Source organism: Pituophis catenifer, unplaced genomic scaffold (genome assembly GCF_029215685.1).
Source record: "Pituophis catenifer annectens isolate HBS135680 unplaced genomic scaffold, rPitCat1.0.hap2 SCAF_2, whole genome shotgun sequence".
Classification (NCBI taxonomy): Eukaryota; Metazoa; Chordata; class Lepidosauria; order Squamata; family Colubridae; genus Pituophis; species Pituophis catenifer.
Genome location: NW_027256882.1, coordinates 258,345,698 through 258,363,624, shown reverse-complemented (window position 1 = coordinate 258,363,624; position 17,927 = coordinate 258,345,698). Strand labels below are relative to the sequence as shown.

At 35.9% G+C, this 17,927-nt stretch overlaps 1 protein-coding gene across 1 annotated transcript in view; it reads right to left on the bottom strand.

The window, feature by feature from the left end:
• EDIL3 (EGF like repeats and discoidin domains 3) overlaps positions 1 to 17,927 on the bottom strand; it is a 248,707-nt gene that overhangs the window by 162,939 nt on the left and 67,841 nt on the right. Inside the window, exon 2 of the mRNA XM_070935775.1 lies at positions 4,506 to 4,631. Within this exon, the coding sequence (XP_070791876.1) occupies positions 4,506 to 4,631 (126 nt within the window). The remainder of the gene's footprint in view (positions 1 to 4,505; positions 4,632 to 17,927) is intronic.

Below are 17,927 nucleotides of genomic sequence, written 5' to 3'. Positions count from 1 at the left end.
AGATACAACAATACCTAGGTGTAAGGATCGAAAAAACTAGGGGAGGATTTAAATTATCCCAAACTGATAAAATTAATAATCTATTAAAACAGTTCAGAATGGAATCGTGTAAACCATCAAAGACACCTATGGTTCAAGATTATTGCAACACTGATGTGCAAAGTCCATTGTTTGATAAAGGGATATATCAATCGTTGATTGGCAGTTTATCATACATTAGCAATTGGTCTAGACCCGATATTTCTTATAGCGTGAACCAATTAGCTAGATTCAACATGGAACCTACAGAAAGACACTGGCAAGGAGCAAAATGCATTCTTAGATATCTGAAATATATCATGCATCATGCATTATAACTACAACCATCAGAAGAATTGCATGTAACCGCTTATGCAGATGCTAGTTTCGCAACAGATGTGAATACAAGAAAATCAACCTCAGGGATCACTGTATTTCTGGGAAAAACTTTGATATGGTGGCATTCTATAAGATAGAAGCATTTAAGTATGTCTACAATGGAAGCAGAGTTTTCTTGTTTATCTTTGTTATGTACAGATTTGATTAGTATTAAGCAGCTGATGCTAGATTTAGGAATAGATATACAAGATCCTATAATAGTATATGAAGATAATCAGGCAGCGATAAAAATGGCGACAAATATAGCTGTAAAGACTAGAACAAAACATACAGATCTTCGGTATCTCAATGTAAGAGAATCTATAATGAACAAGATGATAGAACTTGTATATTGTGCATCAGAAGACAATGTGGCTGATCATTTCACAAAAGCACAGGGAAGTAGGAAACATTTAGATACATGTGAACAGTATGGTTTAAGATTGTAAATATATTAGTCTACCCAAAGGGGAGAATGTTGGATGCTTATCCTACGGTTGAGTAGATAATATATAGAAAACTATGTTCTGTAACTTTAACTGCTACAAGATGACTAATTGGCTGTGCTAAGCAGACCTAAAAGAAGGCAGGAAGTTCATTCACTTCTGCTCCTGCTATGAAAATGTTGAACTGCTGAAAGGAGTTCAAAAAATGAAAGTGTCAAAAAAATGAAAGAGTTCAAAAAATGAAAGTGTCTGTGTTACTGAAGAGAACTGGAATTGTAAGCAAACTATGTTTTTGTGTTGAACCGTGATTATTTGAAGAAGTGTTATCTTTGTTTTGAGAAGCCAAGTTTGGTTTTTTTACTACAAGTAAAGACTGTTTATTTTCTTACAACGTTAAGAGTCTGTGAGTATCTGTGTGTTTTGCTAAGCAACGTATCTATTCGCTGTCTGGTCCATTGCACCACTTTGCAGAAGGCAGTTTTATCCTCAACACAGGGAAGGTAAAAACAGTCATGGTTTTGGGGGGCTGTCCATACTAATTACTCAACAGCATTTTTTTTAGTGATTCTGGAAATCACGGTGACTTGATATTTAAGATACTATACACTTTTACCGGTTCATATATTTCTTTTTCTGCTTTCATCCAACTCTTGTTCTATTTTGCCAGCTAACTTTTTAAAAAATGTGTGTGATGTCTAATAAATATCAAGCTCTATATTATTGCTGACTGAAATAAGTGGTGTGTATGCATATTCAGGTCTGAATATATGCATTAATTGAATGTTCTGGCAACAAATTTATCTGGAAATTATCCACAATCATTTTCCAAAATTCATTTATATTTACTCATATTATTAATTTATATTAGACTAAAAGATGTCACTGGTTAAAGCAAGACAGATCCCATACTTTTCAGTTGTTATGATCTAAACCAGTGTGTCAATGAGTCACTGCAGCTGCTGATACTTATTTCTTTTTTTGTGCCAGCAAAAATAGGAGCTAAAATTAAATGCCTTGTTTTGAAAGCATTTGGGCTCTCATGTTAAATTACAATCTATTTGGCCATTTTTGAATGAATCAAATGGGCCTGATGATATCTGCTTTTTTTAAATCTGCAAAATCAATCTTGTTCAGCCAAATGTTTATCTAGTTAGAGCTCTTATGTTAAGTAGATGACAAAAAAAAAAAATCCAAAATAAAATAGAAACATGAGCAATGCCTAATCAGACTACTTCCCCTCTTCCAAAAAAGCACATCTGCCCTAGTTTTGTTAACTGTTGATAGCTTTGTAATCAGAATCCCATTTTAACAAATATTGATAATTACCTGATTCTCAGGTCTAGAATTATGTGGCAAGTGCTTTTATTTGTTTATGTGCTCATGCCTATGACGATAGTGTTCACTGGTTGACATTGACTTCATTGTTCTTGTGCTTATATTGAAATTACAAAATCTGATTCAGCACAGAAACACACAAATTGGTCTTTTTTCCATATTTTGGAAAGGGTAGTATGGTAATGGAGAAAAAAATGCCTTTGATCTGAATCTTCAGAGAAATATGACCAAATTGCACTCTTCCTCAAATTGATACCAGAAGACAGCAAATTCTAAACTGTTAAGAATTTATGGTGGAATTTATGATTAAAAAAACAAACAAAAATGTAATGTTCAAAACCCAACTGCACTTGAGGGAGAAGCTTGAAATGAAAGGCATTTGAAATTTGCTTTCAAAAAGGGTTTATGTAAATATGTGCCTACAAAATGAGTATCAAATGAATAAGGGGTGTCTATAGACTAGAAACATAAATTTAGATAGATAATCCAGGACAAATCTGGAACATATTTTGGACATCACAGCTTCATATACTTCTTTTTCCAATAGTGTAAAATAGGGAGAAACCCTAACCCCAATAATGTGGCATAAAAACCATGATTTTTTTTTAAAAAAATTAGATTTGCTGAAATAGAATCACAGAACCGTCAAATTTGGCATAGGAAAAAAAATAGAGAGACCCTCTGGTTCAACCTTCTGTTATGTGTAAAAACACCAAATCTAAATAAACCAAATCTTAATTGTCATTACCCAGCATAAAATAAATATAACAATTTGCTACATAGGAAGCAAACAGCATTTAAAATGACTGGTAGGGTGTAAGTCATGGTAATTTTGACAGAAATTTCAATCAGAAAACCAATTATATCAGCTTTGAGAGTTCACTGTTGAGCCTCTTCTGAAAACCCTTCATAGCCAGATAACAAGAACATTAATAGAAAAGAGTTTTGCTGACAGAAAACCTTCAGTGTAAACTCCACTGATCTTTTTTATTAGAATAGAATAGAATAGAATAGAATAGAATAGAATAGAATAGAATAGAATAGAATAGAATAGAATAGAATAGAATAATGGAGTTGGAAGCTTGGAGGTCTTCTAGTCCAACCCCCTGCTTAGGCAGGAAATCCTACATCACTTCAGTCAAATGGTTGTCTAATCTCTTCTTAAAAACTTCCAGTGTCAGAGCATTCACAACTTCTGGAGGCAAGTTGTTCCACTGATTAATTGTTCTAACTGTCAGAAAATTTCTCCTTAGTTCTAGGTTGCTTAGCTCCTTGATTAGTTTCCACCCATTGCTTCTCATCCTGCCCTCAGGTGCTTTGGAGAATAGCTTGACTCCCTCTTCTTTGTGGCAACCCCTGAGATTTTATAGAACTGGCAGATAGCAAGGCTTTCTCATTTCCCCCCTTATTAACTGGAAAAATGGATCTAAAATTCACTGCAATAAAACAAGCATCCAGGAAGTTCTTTGGTCAAGTGTAATTTAACTTTGAAGCAGTAATTCTTTCAGCTTCTATTTCTCTGTGGCTAGTTGCAATGCTTCACTTGCCTCCCAACCATACAATATTCACTTTCTTGGCCCATGAAAGCTTATTTCCATCCACTGGACATAGATATGAAAAAAGGTTAAAATATATATTTTTAAATGTGGTATTGCTTGCAGGCTCCAGATTATTTGTAATCTGTGTAACATGTATGGTTTTTTTGAAATACACTAAAGGCCCCACGGCACATTATGCCATCCAGGTGAAGCCAATAAAACTAACTTCCACCTAGAAGGTCATTCGTAGCATTCTCAAAACAATATTTTAGGCTTCCTTGTAAAATCTGCATGAATCTTTTTTGTAGTCTGGTGATGAAGGCATCACCATACTTCATGTATGTGCTACCTATTCAGGTCATATTAATAAGACCAGTGGTGGGTTGCTACCAGTTCGCCCCGGATCGGGCAAACCAGTAGCAGCAGCAACAGGAGGCTCTGCCCACCCGCCCGGACGTCTCTATGCATATGCAGAAGCATTGTGTGTGCACGCACGCGCACCCACGGGCAAACCAGTAGCAAACAAAATTGAAACCCACTACTGAATAAGACCCATATCTTGATTATTTCAAATTGTTATCAGATTTGTTAAAATGATGCACACTGTGATCAAACCAGTAAGACAGTGTAGGAAAATACGAAGTCAGTAAACAAAGATTAAAATTAAACCATTTGGAGTGAAGATCATGGATTGATTATCGCAAGAAGGATTAGGAAACTTTGCACTTTAATATTTTAGAAAATAACAACCCATATTAACATTTTTTCTGTTTTGTTTATTTGCACTTACCAACCTCCATAACATTAGAACAATTGGAATCTGTGATGCCATCAGGACATTCGCAAGTATAGAAACCATCCAAACCAGACACACAGATGCCTCCATTTTCACAAGGATTAGAGTCACATGCATCGCCTGTAAATTAAAGAAAGAGTTGCTCAATTGCACAGTAAACAATACTATTAATGTATGTTCATAAGTATTCAGAAGACATATGTATATTTAGGAAATAGGCCTATTGTAGCCTTCCCCTGTCTGGTGTTCTCCATATATATTGAATAGCAATTTGCAAAATTCCCACCTTCTAACTTTATCGTTTTATGGACATTGGATTTTTTAAAAATTTATCCAAAAATATGATTTTTAAATATAAAGAATGGAAGGTATTGTAAGCTAAAAGTCAAATTTTGTAACCTTTCATATGCTGGACTACATAATGACAAATTGATTTGTTACAAAATGTAATATATTTGTCTAGAATATGACATATAACTTCAGCATATACTCAATGGATTTTAGCATTTCAAACTGCAGAGCTGTCAAGCAGAGTATGATCTAAAAAAATACCTATTTGAATATAATCCATTTGATTTCACTGGGGTTTGATTAAGCACTTGGGTGTCAGAGAGCCATCTGACTAATAGTTCTCTTTCTGTCATACCTGTACACTGTATTTCATAATTTTCTAATAATAATGGAATCAGCTCATGCAGTGTGTCAACTAAATCTCTCTTTTCATATATGCATCTATCATATGCTATTAATCTTTGTCAATTTAAAAATTTCTTCTTATTTAGAACAGAAACAAGTATCTTACTCATTGGTCCCTCATTTGTCTGACTGTATGAAATATAGAGATATAAGGAATTTGGTTTCCTTTGATGAAAGTGCATTAGAAATACATGGCTTCTCTGAAAATTTGAACTGCCTATATATAAGCAGACCCTAGTAAAAACAACTTCAAAATACAGAAGAAATGGATTTTCAAAGCAACAATATGGATCTCAATATAACATAATGTATCTCCTTAGCTTCCAACACAACTTGCACCAGGTCCAGAAACATTCAAACTCTTTGCTTTTCCCATATTTTTTCTCAAATTCAGACACTAACCTGCTTTTATCTCAGACTACATATCTATGATTTCAAATATGCAGGTAGTTAAATATTGATGCAGGAAAATATGTCACCCCAATTAGGAAATATATTCTAGTTCTAACAGCAAACAATTGGTTTATCAAATGATAACAGACAAACAGAGTTGGAAGGGACCTTGGAGGTCTTCTAGTCCAACCTCCTCTCAGGCATTATAAAGTGGTATTAACACTTCACGTAATCCTGATTCTATCCTTCAGTTAATGCAGCCTAGAACTGTGTTGGGCTTTTTTGGTAGCTGCAGCACACTGTTGGCTCATACTTAAGTGATTGTGGTCTCCCAATGGGCAGCAGGGTGCTTGCTGGCTGCCTGAAAAAAGCCTAGAAACTAGTGGATTGTGATTTCACTGAACTAGGGCTGCATAAAAATCTTGGTTTATGTAGGAAGAACCTGGCTAAAGAGAAATACACATAAAGGCCTACAAAAAGAAAACAAATATATATATCTGGTGAGGATGATTTGTGGTGGTGTCATGTGTTTTCTTGGGTCTGGTGTTAATCTTCGTGGCTGGGACTCTTCTGTTGACTAGGGCTAGTTTCCAGACGTGATGATACCTCCCGCCTATCGGACATCTGGAAAGCCCTAGTCAACAGAAGAGTCCCTGCCACAAAGATTAACACTGGACCCAAGATAACACATGACACCACAACAAATCATCCTCACCAGATTCAAACCCAAACCCATCCCATAGACGAACTACAACCACCATCCAGAAGCCAGACTACGGCGGCATCACCAGCTGCTGCATCCCCCTCCTATCCCCACACAAAGCAAACTGACACACACCATGAACACATGGCAAGACCTCAAACTTGGAGCCAAACCAAAGCCCTGGCTGTGGCACCACAGCCATCTGCTCAGGACATTACATCAAAAAACTCAGGCTAGAACACTAGAACTCAGGACATTAACACACAGCCCATTACCCAGGTCATTTTATTTATTTATTTATTTATTTATTTATTTATTTATTTATTTATTTATTTATTTATTTTATTGAATTTGTATACCGTCCTACTCCCGAAGGACTCAGGGCGGTGAACAGCTGTAGAATAAAAACATATAAATACAAAATTTAAAATAGAATAAAACGAATTAAATAATTTGGCTGAACAAATTTAAAACTCCAATAATTTAAAACCAAAATTTAAATTTCCATTAAAAAAGGGGAGAGACTTAGGTCAGGCCAGCTTGATGAAATAGGAAAGTCTTCAGTGCGTGACGGAAGGTACGCAGATCCAGGATCCTCCTTATCTCTGGGGGGAGCTCGTTCCAGATAGTAGGTGCCCCCACAGAGAAGGCTCTCCCCTTGGGGGCTGCCAGTTGACATTGTTTGGCCAACAGTACCCAGAGGAGCCCCTATCTATGGGAGTGTACTGGTCAGTGGGAGGCTATTGGCAGTAGCAGGCGGTCCCGTAAATAACCAGGTCCTAAGCCATGGAGCGCTCTAAAAGTGATAACCAAAACCTTGAAGCGCACTTGGAAGACCACCAGCTGACTATATCGGGACGTCGGAAACCACAGCCACTCAGTCTTGGATGGGTTGAGCCTGAGCCTGTTCCTCCCCATCCAGATCCGCACGGCCTCCAGACACTGGGAGATCACTTCAAGGGCATTGTTGGGGTGGTCCGGGGTGGAGATATACAGCTGGGTGTCATCAGCGTACTGGTGGTACTTCACCCCGAAACCAAGGATGATCTCGCCCAGCAGCTTTACATAAATGTTGAACAAAAGGACCGACCCTTGTGGCACCCCACATATGAGGGGCCTCGGGGTTGACCTCTGCCCCCCTGTCAACACAGACTGCGCACTGGTCGGAGAGAAAGGAGGAGAACCATCTTAGTACGGTGCCTCCCATCCCCAACTCTTCCAACTGTGCAGCATGATACCATGGTCGATGGTATCAAAAGCCGCTGAAAGATCTAACAGGACCAGGACCGAGGAGCACCCCCTGTCCCGAGCCCTCCAGAGATCATCCACCAATGCAACCAATGCGGTTTCCGTGCTGTACCCAGGCCTGAAGCCCGACTGGAATGGATCTAGATACGTCGTTTCATCCAGGCACTGGGGAAGCTGTCGCGCAACCACACTCTCAATAACCTTCGCACAAAGCGAAAGTTGGAGACTGGATGATAGTTAGCCAATACTGCCGGATCCAGGGAAGGCTTCTTGAGGAGAGGTCTCACCACCGCCTCTTTCAAGGCGGTGGGAAAGACACCCTCACCCAATGAAGCATTTATAATCCCCTGGAGCCAGCCTCGCGTCACCTCCTGGGAAGCCAGCACTAACCAGGTGAGGCACGGGTCCAACAAACATGTGGTCGCATTCAAACACAAAAGACTAATGGGCACACATCAAGGACCTCACCCACACAGGATGTTACGAAACAGCCGACTAATCTGCAAACATCAACTACATCAACCAATCAAGTTGTAATAACACAGGCAACCAACCTGCTCACAGCAACAAAGCCAACACCCACACCTCCCCACCAGTATTTAAAGAGAGACGGCAGCTCCGATCATGCTTTGCTCACACAGACACGAAGCCGAAAGCACCCGCCTGAAGATAATGAGTGGGACCTTGTCGAAACGTCGCCAAGATACACTCAATCTTACATGGGAAAAGACCCGAATACACCAAAACTTGTCTTGGCTGAATTTAAAACATTAATTAGGTATGAACCTAGTTAGCAATCCAGAAATATCAAGGTTATAAGTCATTCTCCTGGAAATGATTTCCTACTAGGAGTTTCTGAGATGCATTGGCCGATAGATGAGACAACTCATTCCTGGATGCTGCGTTCATTATGATGGAGAAGGACAATCAGCAACAGTGTAGATGAACTTGATTCAGAGTGGATATGGGACAGATCTCCATTCTGAATCTTCAGTTAATATTGATGTGATGGGCATAATAAATCAATCAAACAATCACAATTGGCTGGCTCTGCAGAGAGCTTTGATAAAAAATTTCAGCTGAAGGAGCCGAAACAAATCACAGCTATTTACAAAGAAACAATTCTATTGTAACAATTTCAGCTTCAAGACAGCTTGAGATGAAGCTAACACTTTCCCAAATGAGTGGGAAGGAGAATAAATTCATATTCACTTTGCCAGGTGTTAGGGAAATAGGTCATTTTGAAAACTGACGTGGGTAGCTTTGCTTCTTGCTAGTTGTGTATCCTATTTTGCCAATTAAGCATCTGAGCAAGTTATGTATTGGTTCAAGCAGAGAAACAATGACCTATCTTTCCATACTTGAAAGCATCTGCTTTTTTGTTGTATTTTAATGTGCTCTGGACAGGATTCATGTTGTTCATAGCATCCTTTGGAGAATAAAGGTGGCTAGAGGGCAGTCTTTAAGGATCAATTTGGTACTCCTTTAGAGGGAGGAAAGATGTTGGGGAACCAGTTATTACCAATATAGTTATAGGATGCTGGGCACTTATGTTCCTAGCAGTGTTAATAATTAATCTGTCAAAGAAGATACTGCTTGTGAAAACCCATATGGAAAATTTCATTAAAATTAAATTAGGAAACTTGGGCATTAGAGGATGCTACTGAATTCATATTGCTCATTTATACAATAGATCTGTGTTAGGTAGCAGCAAAGTAATCTTGGTGGATATGAAGGTGCATGAACATCAGATTTCTTATTTCTGAAAAGCGTGTTCTCATTTTATGCCAGATTTGCACTATATTCAGTTTTTAGAATATTTTAGTGAGGGTTATTTTTTAAAAAATGCACTGGAAGCTCACACAGAGAGCCTAATACTAATTGCATACCTAATCTGAGATCGGATTTCAAATGAAAGCAGCATACATATGGGTGATTTCCCCTTTTAGTGTTAATGAAATACAGATACGTTGAGTTTTTTGTGATTTCTCACCATATGCTGGTTGTGTTTCACTGTATGCTGAATGTTGGTGGTTTTTCCCCCTTGTATTTTATTGTGCTTTTAGTTTGGGAAGCTGCTTAGAGTTGTTTGGTAATTAAGCAATCCAGAAAGTCAACAAGCAAACAAATATGCAAGTGCAGTGAAGTGAACCTTATGTTCCAGAATTCTCCATGTAATTTATGACTGTAATTGTGTGCCCGGAATTACATTATTAAGTCATTACAGTCATTAGGTGGATCACTATGTTACTATTTTTGTGACTTTTTTTTGCAGCGGTTGTTAAGCAAATCCATTATATCAAATGAGTGTTTTTTGCTTGAAACTGGAAGTAAATTAGCACAAAAAATCAAAAATCACAACCATGTGAATTCAGAACTCTGCAAATAGCAGGAAAGGGGAGCCTGTTGCCAAGTAGCCAAAATATGATTTCATAACTGGGAGGAGGGGGGACATAATGGAATAACAGAGTTGAAGAGACCTAGTCCAACCCCCTATTCAGGGAGAAAAACCAATATTAATTCAGAAAAATGGTTGCCCATTTTTCAAATGGTTGAATTTCTTCTTAAAATTCTCCAGTATTGGAGCACTCACAATTTCCGGAGACAGTCTCTCACTATTCCCCTCATCTGTACACTAACATAGACCTCCTTAGTGCATTGAGTCAAGAATATGATAAACTTTTTATGGTGCAAAAGTTAAACAAAAGTCTTCTAGAAGCCTGGAGTATTAGGATAAGAGCTTTTTCAGAATGAAAGCAGAATACAAAGAATCCTACCAGTAACTTTGATAATGCCACTTGGTTGCTAGGCTACTAGCACACAGAGCATTTAATTAATTCTTCAATCTGACAGACCCCACTGCTATATGATAGGGATTTTTTGTTGCTGTTTTTAAATTAACTGCATCTATTACTTGCCATTGCTAATATGACATTGTCCTATAGTTATGCTTTCCAGCACTAAAATGTGCAAAATTAAGGAAAACATGACAATGTCAGTGTATGAAATATCCTATCAACTCATCTCAATATGCATATCAAGTTTTGCCAATATATACAGTACAGTAGAAATGAACGAGCAAGCATGGTCGACTTTTCCTCGTGGAGGGAGCTTCATAGAAACTTTTAAAGAGAGGAGGCATTAAGATAGGAATATTCTCATATTATGTCAAATGTATTGTAGTTGTGCTTGAATATTTAACTACATAAAGCCATAGCTAACAATAGAGATTTAAAAGAATGCTGCTTGAAAAAAAAAGTCATAGAAATTTGTGGGGAACACACTTATTTTTTTAAAAAAATATACAAGCTAGCCAGTGGTTCTCTTAAAGGTCTGATCTTTTAAATGCTTAGCATTATTATAGCAGTACGGGATTTTTGCAAATTATTACATTTTCAATGTTTCCTGGAATAACCATATATCCTGGGAGGACCATATAATCCCATGACAAAGTTTGCCAGAAAGCCCTAACAATGGAAGACAGCGCAATGGAAAAAAAAAAAAACCTCAACCTGCTGGTAAGTATAAAATTAAACCAAAGAAAAAAGTTCATTTAGATTCTTCTTTTATGTATATGAATAAGTATTTGCATGTGTGTTTTTGTTTACATTTAAATGAAACACACACATAGACACCACAAATATATATTCACAGAGTCTGTCTGTCTGTCTGTCTGTCTGTCTGTCTGTCTGTCTGTCTGTCTGTCTGTCTGTCTGTCTGTCTATCTATCTATCTATCTATCTATCTATCTATCTATCTATCTATCTATCTATCTATCTATGCAGCTACCTACCTATTAAATTTCTACACCACCATCTATTTCACTTAAATGACTCTGGACAGTTTACAACTTAATAAAACAATATAAACCCATGAATAGATTGAAAAAAGATTGAAATAGATAGATTGAATAGATATCTAGATTGAGAGAAAATAGATTGAAAAAAGAATTAAGAGCAGCCACTATTACAAATATGGATTACAATTATAAAGTCACTCGGGTGGTTGTTTTCTTTTTTTTATATATATGTGAAGATATTCATTACTGATGGGGGCAGATGATAACTGAGGATTTTGAATACTCTGTTGCAACTGGGATGTTATGTTACCCTAGTCCGGATGATGGAGTCAGCAATCCAGTGGAAAGACATCAAAGAAGATATTATATGGATTGTAAGTTTAAAGTCATTGATTTTGTTTATATAAGGGAATATTTTTTTTAGTAGGATGGGCAGAAGAATAAAGATATTAAGAATTGTTGTGCATGGTAATCTTGTAGGAAAGTGGGTAGAGACAGGCTAGTGTATTGATTGTATAGATTAAAAAAAGGGATGCTTAAGAGACATATATATGGGAGTGGAGGAAATGGATAGAGTAGAATAAATGTAAAACTAGAATTCATGGGGAAGGCTGCTTTGAAATGTTATATTAATATACGCAAAAGATTAAATGTTAAAGTAGGATTTATTATATAGTTTTAAAGTGGAAGGTTGTTTTGAAATGTTATATTAATATACAGACAAGTATGGGGAAGGGGGAAAAAAAGGGCAGACTATCGATAAATTGGGAGTTATAATAATATTACTGTGTTAAATCAGAAGTTATCATACAGTGTTATAATGGAATGTTATTTTGAAGTGTTTGGTAAGAGGGGGAAGTAATAATATTAATAATATCACTAGAAGTAAGGGTCAGTATTTGGAGGGGGGAGTAAGGAGATGGTAAAATATTATATAATCTGTTATGTACTAGGTTTTTATTTTGAAGAAGTCACAAGGGGGATGGGGTGGTGAGGGGGGGGTTAGGGAGGAGGGGGGGAAAGGGGGAAAAATTTGTAATTGAAAAATTTTTCAATAAAAAAAAAAGAATTAAGAGCAAAGTTAAAATATACATTTATATAAACAAACAATCTCTGTCTACTCCATCTAATTTGCCAAAGGAGTAGATTTTTGAAGAGTAAAGATCTTACATTTACCTAGTTTACTGTGTTTCTTGCCAAATATTTCCTAGGTTTAGGTTTGCTATTGTAAAATTCATTGTTATCATTATGAAACAATAGATTGAGGCAAAGTAAAAGTTCTGCTTAAAGGAGAACAAGAAAACAAAAGAGTAAACTTCTGTTTATACCGGTGTACACTGCAAATAATTTTATTAATGCTTGCAAAATTGGCCTTCATGTTTTAGTCATTAGATATTAAGGGCATCCAGCATTACAAACAAGTGAAGATAAAAGTTGAAACTACCCTTGCTAAAATAATTTGGGGTTTCATTGTTTTTATTCCTTTTAATGTGAGTTACGATTTTCACTGAACAGAATATAAATTAATGTATTTCAATTAAAAAAATACAGAGTGTAAAGGAAGGAACATGCATCATCCCTCATTGCACTTCTTTGATGTCTGACATCCATATATTCAATTTTGTTATTTGCTAACTAATTTCAGTACAACTCCCAGTAGACGGCTAGAGAGAAAGGAAAAAGGAATGGAACAACAGTTGGAATGTATTATGCTTATTTGGATTTTACTCCTCATTAAGCTTGAGGTTTTAATATTCCATATTTTTGAAATGTTGCTGTAGCAATCTAAGACATTCTGCTTGGATGGACTTAATACACAAATTAGCCATTAATATTTTAAACCACAAACAAGCCAGCCCTATTTTTGCCTCAAGTTCAGCAAAACCAGTTTATGTGCTAGGTTATAAGAAACTTAGAAAATCAAATCACTGTACTGTGCAAACATAATGGGTTTTTTTCAGAGTTAAATCATAGTGTAATTTGTGATTTTAAAAAATATTTATTATATTTAGTCTTAAAAGCTGACCAACTTATAGTAAAAGTTCCTAAATATTTTAAGGCAGAAGTCTAAAGTCATTTTTTTTTCTTCAAGTCAAATTCATTTTGACTTCCTAAAGACATGTTTGTTAGGTTTTTTTGGCAACACTTCATTTTCCTCTTACCTTCTAGGATGTTTTTCAGTTTTCAATAGCCTATAGCTTAGCATTTCCTGGTAATATTTTTTCCAAATACTAACTTGATATATAATTTCTCACCATAGGCTTTATCCCTTGTTTAAATTATGGAGCCTTTGAGTCTTAAAATATCTAAGTTTTACAATTAGAACATGTTAATATAATTATTAAATATCCTTCTTCTACTACTACTTTTCTATTTTAACAATGCATTCCACATTGCTGTTTTCTCACAATACTATAAAAGCAAGTTTATATTCCTGTCATGGATTGATGGACTTTTATTAACTTGATGAGCTGCATTGTTTATAGAGAATAGCTGAACGGCTGTTTTTACGTTACTGTTTGCTTTTAGGCAAAATACAACATTATAATGCAAGGGAGGTATTATTATTTTTTATTGGTCATATTTCTATGCCGCCCACTCTCCGAGGACTCTGGGCGGCTTACACCAAAGACAGTATACTAAATAGCATATTGCCCCCTAACAATCTGGGTCCTCATTTTACCCACCTCAGAAGGATGGAAGGCTGAGTCAACCTTGAACTGGTGAGATTTGATCTGCTGATCTGCTGAACTAGCAGTCAGCTGAAGTAGCTGCAGTACTGCACCCTAACCACTGCGCCACCTCGGCTTATAGTAATATAGTGTAATTGGTAATATAGTGATTGGGATAATTTACAAAAAGTATTCTACAGTAATGGCTTTTGAGATTTGGTCATCTTAATTCATAGTCAAATTAGCATATAGCACCTAGACTGGAATTACATTGTCTTATTTCTATACAAAATGACATAATAAAGACAAATTTTCAGTACATGTCATTTACAAATCAACATAAAAAGACTTCAGAAGACATCCCAATTAAAATACTTGGGATACTGTGCAAAAATATCATTTACTTTGATCCAAAAAATGACAAAGTTGCAAGCACATTTACATTTACAGGAATATAATTGCTCAAAACCAACATTCTACAGATCTGTTATATGTGGAAATGGAGCTAGTTCAGAAACTTGCGCAGACTGAATCTGGTCAGTGTTTCTCATCAGAGGGACAAAAATAAAATGAAATTATTTAACTTGGCTCAAATGAGTTCTGGCAATAATTACATTCCTAATGGTAGTGAATTGGAAATACCAGATTTGAGATATTAGATTTTTTTTTTCTTCCATTGAACCATGTCTGATTCTTGGAAACTGCATGCACAAATCCCTGCAGTTTTCTTGGCAATATTTTTCATAAGTGGTTTGCTATTGCCTCTTTTTGAGATATTAGAAACCTATAAATTAAATAATAGAAATATTATTATTGCTCAGATAATCTTGGTGGATAGTGAGACGGACCCAATATAAATTTAATAAATAAATAATAACCATTTGAGTGAGGACCAATGTTTCGTTTGTTTGTTTGTTTGTTTTCTTTTTCTTTGGTTGCTGATGTCTGGATCCAATCTAATATCAGTAATACCAAATGGTGCATCGGTAATCTCTCTTTTAGGACTGACTTTTAGGAGTGCAGATCTAATGTCTTAAATATGTGGCCTAACACTTGGACTTTTTTCTTAAAGTTGTGCCATCCTGTTTAATTATCAGTTCTGAAGAACTCAGAAATACAGTCCACCATGTTTTCCCCTTCATGGGCCAGCACAACCATGTAGTAGCTGCTTCATAAGAAATCAAGAAATTGTCTTATATTAATTTTATATTAATTCATACAATAACCCAGTTAGCCAAGAATTGTCAACATAGGTTGGTACTATTCCAGCAGAATAGTATGCAGATGCTTCACCAAAGTTATCTTGATATTTAACTTGGCACTTGCTTCAGCAAAACTTTGCATTCTGTTCCCAAACTATATCCATGATAGTAATCCAGCTTTAAAAAGGGCTTGTTGTTGACTTGTTTATTGCAACAGCCTATTTGGACATAATTTTTTTAATTAACTCAAATAAGACTAATTATTTATTCCTAGGCTAGATATTCACAAACAAAATATAGCTTTGGATTTACCTATTGGATAAACATAAAGATCATACAGATAGTACAAGTGGTTGAAGAAGTGAGTCAAACGATTCAAGATCAGCAACAATCAGTTAAACAAACATTATTCTGTATTGGTCTGCTCACAAGTGAATGATTTTATATTTCTCTTCTTCCACTAAGAATCAGCTAGAATAATCAAGGGCTAACCGGGCAGAAAAATGCTGACCAGTCTTGTGTATCTGAGTATCTGGATCTGAAACTCCCTGAATTCATAAAGATGCTGGGTCATTGTTCATAATTTATTCCATACTGTCTGATTAAAAAAAACTGTTGTGATTATTCAATAATTGAATATTCATGTCTGACTGAATCTGGAAAGCCCTTAATGCAATTTGCTATCAAATTGTTGACAAAAATCTCATTTTAATTATTTCATTGCTTTAATACAAACACTCTCAACTCAGAACATAAAATTAGTGGTGGGGGGAGGGAGCAAGCAAGGACCGACTAAATAAGATACAACAATATTTGTATATGTATAAAATATAAACTATCTTTGTTTTAAAAAAATGATTTAAACCATGACCACATCAGACATATTATCCAGTCTTAATGTTGCACTGAAAAAAAGTATCTTGACAATAAGATTCATGCGGAAGTCCACACTTAAAGAGTCCACAAAATTGGCACGCAGATAGACATACACCACATATTTTATAATTCCTCTACCATTCCTTATAGAGAGTATAATTATTTTTAAATTCATCTCAATAGGAAACTATATTTAAACCATTATTCCATATTAAATGTCCAATGAAATGCAACATTTTATATTACAGGTAGTCAGTCCTCAACTTACGATCACAACTGAGCCCAACATTTCGATTGCTAAGCAAGACAAACGGAACAAACAACCCAGAGGGGAACAAAAAAGAAGGGGCATCGATTGTCCTTGCCGAAACATCCAGTGTCTTAACAGTTATGAGGCCATTGCCACACCCCATATAAATTTTGTATATAATTACATGGATTATGTGTATATGTTCATTTCCCTTTGTCATGATATGCTAAATAATAAAGTGTTTTATCTCATGAAAACTTATTTTAGCTCTTCTAACAATAATACAGGCAGCCAGGTAATAAACCTTGGAGCATTTACTGCAGATAGATGGAAGAATGATTGAAAACAATATAGTAATGAAAAGGAGAGTTCTTATTATTTAAAAACTCAAATAGTCCTCAGAAGAGGCAGCTATCATTAACAAGGATTAAAACCAGAGCCTGGAATAACAGAGGATGATAAAGAAGGAGGAAGCCAAGCCAAGATTACAGGATTCTTTCCCTCAAATAAGACACTTATCTAACTCTCCTTTAGACAGTTACTCATTTGTCTCAATAGAGGACTCTATGATTCTATCTTCCTATGACTGGTCCAACAGTAAGTTTACAACAGATCCGTCACTGAGGGAGTAGATTTAGCCGAGGAGGTTGCCATTATGGATCAACTATCTTATATCCTGGCAACAAATGACCCTGTTACAGAGGAGAATCAGACTATTCTGGGAGGTGTGAAGACTGAGAATATAAATGATCCTCCAATTTCATGCTTAACAATGGGAAATTACTGTTCTAATGAATAATTTAGATTACATTTTAGAATGTTAATGAATATAATTAGCAAACCACAATAGGATTTAAATAACATTGTCTCCACTTAGGCACAGGAAATCTCCATGATGAAATCTTTCTTAGCAGAGTATCAAAAATACTACAAATATTGATGGAACTGTTGCACAAAACATTAAATAGGAACAAACATAAATCACAAGACACAAGCTCCAGTTTAACACCCAGCCAAAAAAAGTTGCATTCTATACCCAGGAGAGGAAATAGAATTAATATCAGGAAAGCAGAAAACAAAATATCTTTAAAAAGGCATTAAACTAAGAAAGATGGTTAACAGAAAAAGAATTCAAAATAGGAAAAGTTAAAAAAATATTTTAAAAATGAATTTTTCAGATAAAAAAGGAAATTCAAGCCAAACAATTTTGCTTCATATTATGGGAAATGCAAAAAGGGGAAATGATCAGGAAAGTCTTTGAATAATTTAGCAAGAAGGCCAAGATCTTTTGATTATTTGTGCCATCAAGTCAGGTTCAAACCCTAGTGACCACATATATCTTCTACATCACCATCTGTCCCTAATCTGACTTCTCAACGAAAGATACAGACAAAGGTGAGTGTCTGTTTTATAAATAGATACATAAATTCCAAATCAATTGGGACATTTGAATCTATAACAGTGAAGGAATTCCAACAGCTTCAGCTGCTGTGGCCTAGAGGTCTTGCCTCACAATCAGGAGGCTGTGAGTTTGATCCTAGGTAGAAGCAGTGGGTTGGACTCGATGACCTGCAAGG